Source organism: Phoca vitulina, unplaced genomic scaffold (assembly GCF_004348235.1).
Source record: "Phoca vitulina isolate PV1807 unplaced genomic scaffold, GSC_HSeal_1.0 scaffold2, whole genome shotgun sequence".
In the NCBI taxonomy this organism is placed as follows: Eukaryota; Metazoa; Chordata; class Mammalia; order Carnivora; family Phocidae; genus Phoca; species Phoca vitulina.
The window spans coordinates 86,168,120-86,179,929 of record NW_022589705.1 but is presented as its reverse complement, the minus strand read 5'-3'; the positions used below and the strand labels follow the sequence as shown (position 1 = coordinate 86,179,929).

Here is an 11,810-nt window from a genome sequence, read left to right as displayed (position 1 = left end):
TCACATAAATTTTACACATGCTTTTTAGAAATTCAGCTACTGCTTAAAGCAAGGTGAACATACACGTCAACTCTGTAATCCTATTGGAAAGTCAGACACCTTGCTGTATTATTAACCATGTCCTCTCCCTCGAAGTTTTAGGATTTCATGCTTAAGGGAAATGCAACACTGTTTTGTGTCTCACCATTACTGAACAGCATCCCCACCACAGCAAAGCACACGGGCCAGACGAAGTTGGAGGGCAATGTTTATCTTAGAAATGAATGTGACCACATATGAAAAATACCACTTAGCGTTAGGTGGAAAAACACACATAAAAATCAGTCCCCCACCCCCACCCCTTGGTACTCAATGCTGCATCTCCCCCTGAGGTAAGGCTGTGTCATGGTCACACAGCTTTATAAAAAACAAAAAACAAGAAACAAAACACCATAAAGGAAGACCCAATCCTACATAACCCCCATCTGTGTGTCTTAAGGAGTCCCAGGGCTCTGCCCCTCAGTCAGACTTCTCCTTCTCCTTCATGTGTAAGAAGACCGTGCTGAAGACGAAGAGCCCCAGCATCATGGAGAAGGCACTAGCGTAGTAGGGGTAGGCCGAGGGGATGAAGCGCTCGTACTGCGTGTGCTGCAGCGGCCTCACGGACACCTACAACGGGACAGAGGTGACAGGTCCAGGCCACCCAGCAGCCCAGGCGGGGCCCCTGCGGCCAAAAAGGGGACTGTGACTTAGCTCACCTGAGTGGAAGAGTGTAAGTGCGTGTAGCCTAGCCGGTTGTAATCCACTTTAAACTGGAACACTCCATATACGTCAGGCAACTTGAACTGGACGCTGTACTTGCCACCTGGGGAAGAGCCGAGACGGTCACCAGGAGGGGTCTGCTGCCTCACGAGAGCAAAGCCACAGTGGGCCTGTCGTCCTGCAGCTTTCCCAGCACCACCACTACTTGCCTTTCTTCTTCAAGAACGTCCTCACAAAAGGATCGATGCGGACAAACTCCAGCTGAATGTCATCACCGTCAAAGGGGACCCATCTGCCATTTGAGAGCTGCTCGATCACAATGCTGTACTCCTGAGACAACAGGCTGGTTAGCCGGGGGTGGGGGTGGGGGGGAACCACCCTCAGAGCTGCCCCGAACCACTCGTGAGCCTGGCAGGAACTCCAGGGCAAGCCCCCACCAGCCACCCCGGGCCAGGAACTCCCAGCCACGGCTCGGCACAGGACCATCCACGTCTGCACCCAGACCACTCCACTCACAAGTGGGCCGGGTGCTCTCGGGCCTCCCTGCTGCCGCCTTCCCTACCCCCTTTTCATCCTCCAGACCCGACTGCAGTGTTCCCCCAGTGACCCCGGCTCCCAGCAGCATGCGCCCGCAAAGCCCTCCCGCTCCTGCACTTGCACAGCAAAGCCAAGGCCCTTCAGAAGAAGGTCTCCTTAGCCGTCAGCTCATGTGCCGGGTGCTCTGCACCCACACTGATGTTCTTAGGGATAGAGATGCATTTCTTCTTCCTTATTTAGGCCACTAAGCCCATCAGAGAAACGTTCAATAAAGGCTTTCAAGCTGAAGCAACTTGGCCCAAACCCCAGGGGGCCCTCCTGCTCCATGACGCTCTTACCACGAGGTCAGTGACGGTGTAGGCGTTGGGTGGGGCTGTCTCACCCGCCCGATGGTGGGACACGGGCCCCACACGGAGGACCCCTTCCTCCTTGAACACCCAGCGGGAGAGGGCCAGAGCTAGCTCGTAGTTGCCTGTCTGGGAATACCTGCACGAGGGGAAAACGAGAGGCTAGAGCACCAGAACCAGCTTCTCTCCAGCGGTGCCTGAGAGGCGAGACGAGTCCCTATTCATCGAGAGAAACTGCACAAAACCAGTTTCTGCCTGGGGGCCGGACATACGAGGTAGCCTGCTTAAAGGGAACACGGAAGAGCTGTCAGGTGGTGCTGCTCTGGGGGTCGCCTGTACAATACGTACACGTCGAACCACGTCCAGATAAGCCATTACTACCCTGAAGAGTCCGCAGCGCCGACACCAGGAATAGCAACAAAGTCAAGTCTTCAAATCATTTTAAAGTATGTGAGGACAGGTAGCCTCTGGCACCCCTCCAGCTAAAAGGCTCCTCCCTCCCCAGCGCCCCAGACCACACGCCCCGGAGCCCCCCAGCACCGACCTCTGGGAGCCGGGCACGGCCTTCTGCACTGCCGAGTTGAAGAACGCGTCGCTGAAGAAGTCCAGGGAGCCGCTGAAGATGACCCGGGCGTTGTTCCTGGCCTGGAGCCCAGCAATGAGCAGGGTGTTCTTCCCCACTGCATGGGGGTACTGGGAACGACGGGGGGCTGTCATCCAGGAGAGCCCGGGCAAAGGACAAGCAGCTGGACCACAACCACCTGGGTCCTACCTGATGGTGGCACCTGAGGCCCCGCGGCCTCTGCCCCTTCCAGCTTCTACCAACCCCTCATTCCCCAGGCCCCCGCAAAGTGAGCTCTCCTGCTTGCTGCCTTTTTTCTTTTTGACAGAGAAGAAGGGGGCACAGGGAGAGAGAATCTCAAGCAGGCTCCCCAACAAAGGGCTCAATCTCACAACCGGAGCTGCAATCAAGAGTCGGACACTTAACCGACTGAGCCACCCAGGAGCCCCGCTTCTCATTTTCAAATAAAGTGCTCTACCCCCAGGTCCAGGACCTAGAGGCCTCAAGGCTGCAAAGGCCCTCACCTGGGTGATAGGTTTATCCGGGAAGAAGGAGTAAGAGGTGGAAGAGCCCGTCAGGATGTCCAATACCAAAGGATTGTCAGGATCTGCGACCATCCTGTGGAAGGAAAAGAGAACACCCAACAGGGACTCTGAGGACTGAGCCCAAGGACCTGGGGTCCCTACGGGCCATTTCCTCACAGGGAGGAGGCCTGCCTTCTCAACAGCTGAAGCCCTGGCGGCAACAGCGGCCCTCCTCCCACTGCAACAATGAAGTCTGAGTTTCCTCAATCAACTTCACCCACATCCTCCAGGGAAAGGAATGCCCCGAATCATCAAGTGTGGGTTACTTTCCCAACAAAAGAAAGCGATCCTGTCCTTCCCAGGTTTCTAGCACCTTGTGCCTGCTCACTCACCCAACACCTCTAAAGAGGATGGGGTTCAGAGATGATCTCCCGACAATGGTTGGGGCCTTCAACAGGTTCTCGGGGTCAGCCACAATGAGCGTATGCTGCGGCAGCAGAGGGAAAGACAGGGGTCAGGAAAAGGTGCCCCCATGCCAGGCACTCCCTCCCGACCTCCTCTTGGTTTCCAGGCTGAACTCTGCTGTAAGGGCTTGATTACCTGGCCAAGGTCTGAGATGTCATAGTTGTGATGGTCAATGACAGCCGTTTTCTCCTCATCAAACTCAATCCCACACTCACTGCCCAGCTCTCGAAGAGGGTCACCTGCACAGACCCAAGGAATGCCTGACTCAGCCCTTCCAGGTGTGCCCTGGGCCAAGCAGGGTCACCTGCCCTGGCATCTTGGTGACTTGCTCTCTCCCCCAGAGCCCTGCAGCTTCACCTGGCTGAGGTCAGGCCCAGCTGGACCGCAGGACCACAGCATGGCATTCTGACTGCAGGGGTCAGAATCTGAGTGGGTAACACCAACGACAGTTGGCCACCTCCCCCCACAATACACAAAAACCCCTGTTGGGGCAAAGCAATTACCTCAGACAGACTTGATCTGGGTGAGCCTGGCCTCACAGGACTTCTCTCCTCCTCATCACCCCCAACAAGAAGCCCACCCAGAATGGTTCTAAACATCTGGCAATGCTGGGGTGCTGGGTGGCTCAGTCGGTTAAGTGTCTGCCTTTGGCTCACGTCATGGTCTCAAGCCCCAAGTCAGGCTCCCTGCTCAGTGGGGAGTCTGCTTCTCCCTCTCCCTCCCCCCACTCTCGTGCTCTCTCTCTCAAATAAAATCTTTAAAAAAATAAACATCTGTCAATGCTGAGAAACATCTGTCAATGCCAAGAAAAACGAAACCCGACTGGCCAGGTGCTGTGCCCGCTGAAGCTGGGTGATGGCGTGCGGGCTTCAGGATTCTGCTCTCTCCCTACTGCCAGGCATCTTTGAAAATTGCCAAAATAGGAAACAAAAAAATAATCTATCAAAATGCTCTGGGGTCTGCCCAAGTAGCCCCTACTTGTCGTCTTTTTGTAAGGGAAGCCCCACCAACCTGAACAAAAACAAAACAAAATCGGGAAAAAACAGGGTCCCCAGCCCTTAACAGGCCCCACATCTCCCTGGTTCTGGTCACAGGAAAGCACAGGAGGGACTGAATGGCTCTTGTAGTTCCCACACTCACTGCCCAGGCCCGCCCAGTGAGCGCCAATCTAGCAGCTTCCATTTGTAAAACTCGCCAAGCTTCCCGGAGAAATGATGGAAAGCACTAAACCTTCCCAGGCCAGACTTACCAATGTCTGAGCTGGCGGCCACCAGGACACTGCCTCCCCCGTCGATAAACGTACTGATGGTCTCCACGTTGATGCTGCCTCCGAAATCTGAAAGAAGCACCAGACTGAGCGAGCCCGAGTGCTCCTCTGACATGTGGGCGGGGAGGGCGGACCGCGGACCAGCCACAATCCAGCCCAGAAGCGCCCTCTGTGGCCCGAAATGAGATGGTCGTTTACCATATATACCCGTTTCCCCAAACTGAAGATCCTAAAGTAATGACTTGAATTCATAAACTTTTAACTCTCACAAGTATAAATGACATATCAAACAGCTACCAATTATAGTTGTCAAGTTAGTTATACACATTTCAAGTCACATACATATGTTCAGAAATGCTGCACTTCCCCACTCACACTTCATGATACACCACCTGCGCCTTTCACATCAGCGTCTCCGCATCACTGGAACCACTTGGGGCTGACAGTTTCCCAGAGCCCATCAATTTCACTTCCATCTAAACTGTCTGCGAATGAACACTTCTGAATCTGAGGATGATGCGGTCACTTGACACTGGTACTCATTTGCCCACATGCGTAACTTTTCCCCTATTAATCCTGTGATTTAGATCCACGAGAGCCGTAACAGACCCACTTTGTAGACTGCTTCTATCCCCAAAAAGGCTCATTAACTTCCACCCTGTGTACTTATGAGACGGTATCTTTCTTTGGTCAGTCAGTCTGGTCAGGGGACTGCCATGAGCATCCAGAACCAGATCAAGAGTCTTCCCCAAAGTGCACCCCGATGTTCAACATAAAGTAATGGAGGGAGTGCTCAGGAATTCACTTAGTCATTACATAACATTATTTTTTGTGTGCAGGAAAAAAAAAGGACAGTGGGAGGGAGGGGAGCTACATATAAAGCCTGGTCAGGGAAGACCTGAGGCACGGAGCATCTGAGGTGTGAGCGTGGCCCAGGTAGCACAGGGGGCATCGAGAACGACAGGTGCAAGGTCCCCGAGGCAGGTGAGCCCGTCCCAGCTAGGAGCCCAGTGTGGCTCGGCTGCAGTATGAAGGGGCCGTGCTGAAGCGAGGAGGGCAGCTCGTGAGGCTTTACAGGCCCCTGTGAGCTTGGCCATAAGGAGGAGCCACTGGAGGCCTTTGAACAGGACACCAACATGACCTGCTTTATATTTTTGAAGGACAATTCTGGCAGCTCGGTGGAGAATCGGGTACGGGGACTAGAATGGAAGCAGAGCAGTGGGTTAGGAGGCCACTGTGATAATCCAGGCAGTGAAGAGTGGAGGGAAAAGGAGGGAGGGAAGAGAGGAGGAGGAAGACAGGAGGTGGGCCTGCACTCCTATTCTGAAGGTAAAGTCAGCAGGGCCTGTGACAGACTGGAAATGGGGGGGGGGGCGCTAAGGACAACCCCAAGATTTCCGGCTCAAGCAACGGGAAGGGTGGAAGTGCCATGTACTGAGACTGGATAGAGAAGTCTGTCCATTACACATCCATTATGAGTCCATAACATGACTGTGTAAAGATACGACTATGAGAATGGCCCTCTTTTCTGAGGGGTAATTTTCAGGAAAAAACAAAAACGCAGCTTACCTTACCTTTAAGCACAGACAGAACATCTTGTACCTGGGGACTCTACCTCTTCTACTACATTCAGAAAGCCATCTATCCACCCTCCTACAGGCCAGGCAGAGTCTGACGATTCAAAAGCAGCTCCTGGTACTACACTACAGTGGACAGTGTGGGTCCCAACCAGGGGCAATTTTGCCTTAAGAGCAGTGTCTGGAGGTGGCTACTGCCATCTAGTGCGTACAGGCTCAGAATGCTGCTAAACATCTTACAGCGCACAAGACCGCCCCCTACAACAAAGAATCATCCAGTCCCAAGTGTCCAGAAGTGCCACTGTTGTGAAATCCTTGTACAGTGGCCAGAACCCAGGCTGTGTGACAGAGCTACCTGGGCTTGAATCTAGGAAACCCCTCCACCCTTCTGAGCCCACGTGCCCATCTATAAAACAGGACCTAGTTTTTTCCGGGTACAAAGAATGTGCTAAGGATCATTCTTCTATGGCCATCATTGCATGTGACTTGTGAGCTTCCTAATCCCAGAGTCAGCGAGGAGCCCACTGATGCATGGGGAAGGAAGCCAGGCCGGGTTCTCATACCTGAGAGGGCTAACGGTAGTCAGTACCACGCGAGGGCCCTCGGAGCCAGGGCCAAACTCTTACCATGAACCCCCCCAGCACAGACAAGCCTTCTCCCCAGGAGCGCCCATGAAGCTTTCCTGCAGCACGTGGGACTTATTGTGCTATGCGCAGAAAAGGTGCAACAGTGATGTGGGGCAGAGCTTTAAACAACACCGAGTCTCAGAGAGACTTCTTCCCTTTCCAATTAATTTTTCAAGCCTGCTCATCAAAGAGAATGTCTTAGTTTGATACTGATCTTTTTTTTTTAAGATTTTATTTATTTATTTGATAGACAGATAGTGACAGAGATAGCAAGAAAAAGCACAAGCAGGGGGAGAGGCAAAGGGAGAGGGAGAAGCAGGCTCCCCGTGGAGCAGGGAACTGGACGTGGGGCTCAATCCCAGGACCCTGAGATCATGACCTGAGCCAAAGGCAGACGCTTAACGACTGAGCCACCCGGGCGCCCCAGTTTGATACTGATCTTAACACTTCTCTAATGTTTGCTAGTCTCCTTTAAGTGGAAGCCCCAGACTCAGCCTTTAGCAACAGAAGCTGGCTAGAACTTACAGCGTTTACTCTATTTATAGTTACCTTCTACTGAAAATAAGTGATGATACTGGCTTTCTATTTTTAGTGGTGATACCGGGTTCATTACTGGTTTCCTTTTAAAATACTGTTAGTTTGTTTTTTTTTAAAGGGATCAATTTAAAGAAAACATTAAGTAATTATTAATAGGTGATATGGAATACAATAAAAATCAGGAAGGAGGTACGGAAATGATTTGAGATTTGAGAATGAAATGATTAAGATTTGATAAACACTGTTTATGTTCTCTGACATTCCCAAAGAGCCTAGCTCGGCCTTCCCCCAACCCATCTCACCCACAGCTCGCTTCCTTCTCAGGAAGCTCCCATCCACCTGAGCACAACTTGTAAGCTCTCTGTCACAGGAATACTTAAATGTCAATTGGATAAGCCAGTGAAGACATTCATTCGTTCAACAACCAGCTCTCTACTAGGCCCTGGACATACCCGTCCAGTCTCCAATAGGGGGCTGGGCTAGATTATGGCTAATGTTCTAGCCATGAGAAACTGAATCCATCTCAATTCTTACCATCAACCATCACAATGCCTCTCTAGGCAAACTATTTAATAGCATGCCATTTTCTCTACCCACACACGCTAACCCAAGCAGGGGTGCTCTCCATCTTTCCTACCAGGCCCTTTATAAGAGAAAAGCGCCTTCTCAGGGTAGCAGGGCCTGCGCTTCCACGGTCCGTGCAACACTCGACCCCACAACCCTCAGCTGTGTCTTTTAGAAAGGAGACATTCCCTCCTGGGCCCAGGTCAGAACTGAACATTTTCCTCTTCCTTGGCAGCAGTGCCCAGGGCTGTGACCCATGCCATGACCCACAACATGCACAAGATCCAGAAGAAAGCGATCAATCAATCGTGGGCCTTGAATCCCAGTTCTGGGAGCGACCTGCAGCCCTTACCTTCTACCGAGGGGGAGAAGATGATGAGATTGTCGTAGAGGAACTCCCCGTACTTAATGAGGGACAGGCTGGGGTCATCTGCGGTCTTGAATGTGAGTTCAAAGGCCCTGTCTGGACGAGAAGGAAACAGGGAGCTGAGACAGACGGGACGCCAAGGAAAAGCACCGCTGCAGAGAGCACGACCGCCCCACCACCCCCGAGCGAGAGGCCAGAGCGGGCAGGCCCTTCGTGGAAAATCAGTGGGAGGGAGGGAGGGAGGGTGGGTGGTCACTGCCCTGGATTCGGGGGCCTTTCCAACCCGACTCTCCCCCCGCCGCCCCCTCGGGCCCCGGTCTCACCTTTCAGGCTTCGGAAAAAAAGCGAGTGCGTCTCCCGCAGGTTGAGGTTGTCCAGCAGCACTAAGGTGCGAGGACCGCTAGCCGAGGCCGGGCCAAGCAAGTGCAGCAGCAGCCACAGGAGAGACCAAACGCGGGCCGCGGCGCCGGGGTCCATCTTCCTCCTCCTGCCAAGAACCCAAGCACCTGGGCACCGGAAGTGCCCCGTCTAGGCCGCCCAATCGCAGCTCGTGGTCTTGGAGCACCACCCGGAAGCGATCTGGGTACGCCGCGGCCAGACGGCCGGAGCTGCCGCTGGGATGGAGAAGAGCGGGGAGCACCACCGGAAGTGCCCCGGTTGGGGGCGGAGTCTCTGAACCCTATTGGCGGAACGGCGAGAGGTTCCGCCTCCTCAAAGGAAAAGGCTCAATCCTAGAAAGACAGCTCCGCAGCCGCAGCCAATCAACAAGGCCGAGCGCCCGTAGGCTCCGCCCAGGCCGGACTCCCGCCCCGATCTGGATCCCGCCTCTTCATCAGTCCGGCAAGTCCCTCACGGGACCTGAGGCCGTAGTGGCCCCCACGGACTACCTCCTCGGTGCTGCCTGGCGGGGTCCTCCCAGGCCCAGGATAGACTCGGGACTAAGAACCTGGCCCCACCTCCACCATCTCCAGGGAGGAAGGGTTGGAAAACTAAGATGAGGGACACTTTGAATCTCCTGGCGCTCACGGGCCCAGGGGCCTGGGGACGGGCCTGTCCTGCCCGGCCTGGTGGCCCACGTGGGAGCCAGCGTGGCTGGGCGGCGAGCCGGCCTACCGACTGCAACTCTCAGGCTGGGTTCATTTCTCAGCCCCCTCCCTCGCACTAACCTTGCTGCTGGGGCATTTCACGTCTCTCCGGGCCCACTCCCAGGCTGGAAATAGAAACGATAGCGAGGCCCAGCTCTCCCCCTTACCTGCGTGCCTTTGGAAGAGCCTGGGCTCGTGGGAGCTGTAGGGCAGGTTCTGAAGCAGCTGGTGCAGAGTGACGCTGAGCGTCCCCTCAGTAGTCCTGGCTCCCACCCCTTCTAAATTGATGGGGCTCACCTCAGCCCCACCATGGGTCTGAGTAAAACCTACCACAAGCAGCACCAAGATCAGTTCCTCCCTGGGTCCCCACCACAATCCTGGGGCAAATGGTGAAGGTAATTGTGGAGAGAGTAGGTAGCTGTTCCTTTCTGACCTTTCACACTTGTCCACGAAGCCAGGAATGTGGGGGCAAAAGTCAAAACCTCCCTCCATCCATCTCCTTAACTGATTCTACCTCCTCTCCATCCCCACTGGCCCACTGCGAGTTCAGCCTCACCCCTACCTCGTTCCCCAGTCCAGCGCTCCTGCCCTTCTGCATATGATCCCACACCAGTCCACCTGGAACTCAGACCCGATGGTGCCATTTGGTGGCTTAGGAGTCTGCCACAGCTCAGGGACACCCAAGACTCCTCACTCAGGCCTCCACTGAAACTGATCTCAGCAGCCACATCCTCCTCCTCTCAGCCCTGCTCAGGGCTTCCCTGTGGCAAGTTTCCAAACTTTAACACACTCCCCACCTCCTGCCTTTGCTCATGCCCCCCGCCATTCCCATCTTAAGCCTCCCAGGATCTTCTCCATCCTTTATAATAGCCCTACCTTTCACAAGGGCACTCTGTTCCCCATAAAGACCTGTTCTTCCTCTCAACATGGGTACTGCAGCCTGCCTGAAGTTAGACTGATCTCCAGGGCATGAGCTCGGTCCAGGCATGTGGCCTATGGGATCCACCACGGTAAATTAATGCAAAATACGGAGGAGAAGGAACAAGGGGGACTAATGCAAGGCACCTGCTATGTACTGGGAACATCACTTACTCTCACAGAAACTTCACAATAGCTCTAGGGAGCAGCTGTTCCCCTTTCACAGATGGGGCCCAGAGTGAAATGAGTCTCCTCTTCAACCAAAGGCCGAGACTCTTCCCTCAGATGGTGGGGCCTGGGATACGAAGGGCAGGGGGAGGGGTGTATCCTCAGTAGCCCAGACAGCCTTCGTTCATTTCTGGCCACGTCAGGGCATCCAGTTCCAGCACAGCCCCTGAGGACTGTCCAAACCCGGCCTTTTTCTGGGTCTCAGCAAGACACAATCTCTATTTTCCAAAACAAGGGCTCTGCTTTTCTGACTCACAGATCTTTTGAGAAGCTAATGACTGCTCAGGTGCTCTCCCCAGAAAAATGCACTTGTACTCACCAGTGTGGGGAGTTGCAGAAACCCTGCGGCCTGTTTTCAAGGCACCGGGTAGTTAAGAAATGCTGCTCCCAAAGTGCTTCCCCGTGAAGGCCAGGCAGCAGTGGCAGGAGGGGCCCCAGTGACACGGTCAGAGGACTGGGGAAGGGAGCTCATCGGTAAAAGGCAGTTTATTGGGGCAGCTTCCTGTGGGGCAGCCTCCTTGAGGCCACAGACCAGCTGGGAGTGGGCAGCGTGGAACAGTTGCCCCAGGACTCCTGCGCCCACATTGTCCAGCTTCCCCCAGGAAAGGGGGCCTGGTGGACAGAGGCACGATTGTCCATCACCAAGATGCTGTCCTTGATCCACACGGAAGCTGCTGCCCACTCTGTCGGGGCTGCTGGTGAATGCCTTGAGGTTTCTGGGCCCATCGAGGCACAGAATAACCCAGGTGGGCATGGCGGGCTGTGGCAGGGGAGCAGATGTAATACTGGCGTGGCGTGGAGAGCCGGAGCGCACCTCTGCAAGGTCGGGTAACAGGGAAGGGAAAGGCTCTTCCCAGGGCAAGGACCCCCTCGGGCGTCCGGACACCGTGGGGGCAGGGGTGAGGAGGACTGGCTGGGGCTGCCCTGGGGGGTGGGGGCTGGCAGTCTCACGGAAGCCCCGGGGCAGGACAGCCGCAGGAGGCCGCGTTCACAGAGGCTCACTGCCAAAGCTGCTTTTGCTTTTCTTTCGCTTGGCCTTGGTGAAGGGGACGTCAAGGGACTCGAGGCGGAAGGGCCGGGGCTGGGGCATTTCGGGGGCCTGGGTAGGCGAGATGGCAGAGGTGTTGCTGAGTGGGGAGCTGAGGCTGGGGGGCGAGCTGTGATGTGCTGTGAAGAAGGGGGCAGAGGAGCCAGTGAGCCAGGGGGGTGCAGGGATGGGGAGCCTGCCCCACCCCACCCAGCTGGAGGTTTGGTCCCACGGCTGGGCCCCCAGAGGGTCTGGGCCAGGAGCTTGGAGTTCTAGAGGCTCTAGTAGGGTCCACAGAGTGGGCCGGGAGGCTCAGGGCGGCCCCCACCCCACCAGGCTTGCAGAGGTGAGAGTTGTACAAGCAAGGGGTCTTGACCCACAGGTGAGCCAGACAGGCCTGCACTGAGGGCCCAGCTTCGTGCGAGTGTGACCTCGGGG

At 55.1% G+C, this 11,810-nt stretch overlaps 2 protein-coding genes across 6 annotated transcripts in view; both read right to left on the bottom strand.

Annotated features, from left to right (window-relative positions):
• Positions 1-234: 234 nt before the first annotated feature.
• On the bottom strand, positions 235-8,679 carry DDOST (dolichyl-diphosphooligosaccharide--protein glycosyltransferase non-catalytic subunit). Its single transcript, XM_032392157.1, has 11 exons — positions 8,438-8,679; positions 8,100-8,210; positions 4,426-4,512; positions 3,312-3,415; positions 3,104-3,198; positions 2,712-2,805; positions 2,170-2,318; positions 1,617-1,764; positions 951-1,071; positions 738-844; positions 235-648 (listed from the first exon to the last, which is right to left on the bottom strand). The coding sequence occupies exons 1-11, from the start codon at positions 8,589-8,591 to the stop codon at positions 499-501; spliced, it is 1,320 nt and encodes a 439-aa protein (XP_032248048.1). The 5' UTR covers positions 8,592-8,679; the 3' UTR covers positions 235-498.
• A 136-nt stretch (positions 8,680-8,815) lies between these two features.
• Positions 8,816-11,810, bottom strand: part of KIF17 (kinesin family member 17) — a 43,803-nt gene continuing 40,808 nt past the window's right edge. For all 5 annotated transcript variants that reach the window (XM_032392141.1, XM_032392114.1, XM_032392128.1 and 2 more), the window contains one exon: positions 8,816-11,512. In XM_032392141.1, the coding sequence (XP_032248032.1) occupies positions 11,334-11,512 (179 nt within the window). In that variant the 3' untranslated portion in view covers positions 8,816-11,333. The remainder of the gene's footprint in view (positions 11,513-11,810) is intronic.

Bases quoted from the DNA above. Each gene is read 5' to 3' on its own strand.
- DDOST (XM_032392157.1), bottom strand. From the start codon at position 8,591: ATGGACCCCGGCGCCGCGGCCCGCGTTTGGTCTCTCCTGTGGCTGCTG. The intron at 3,199-3,311 runs GTAATCAAGCCC...CTGCTGCCGCAG, and splicing joins ACATCTCAGACCTTGGCCAG to CATACGCTCATTGTGGCTGA. The intron at 2,806-3,103 runs GTGAGTGAGCAG...TTCCTTCCACAG, and splicing joins ATCCTCTTTAGAGGTGTTGG to GATGGTCGCAGATCCTGACA.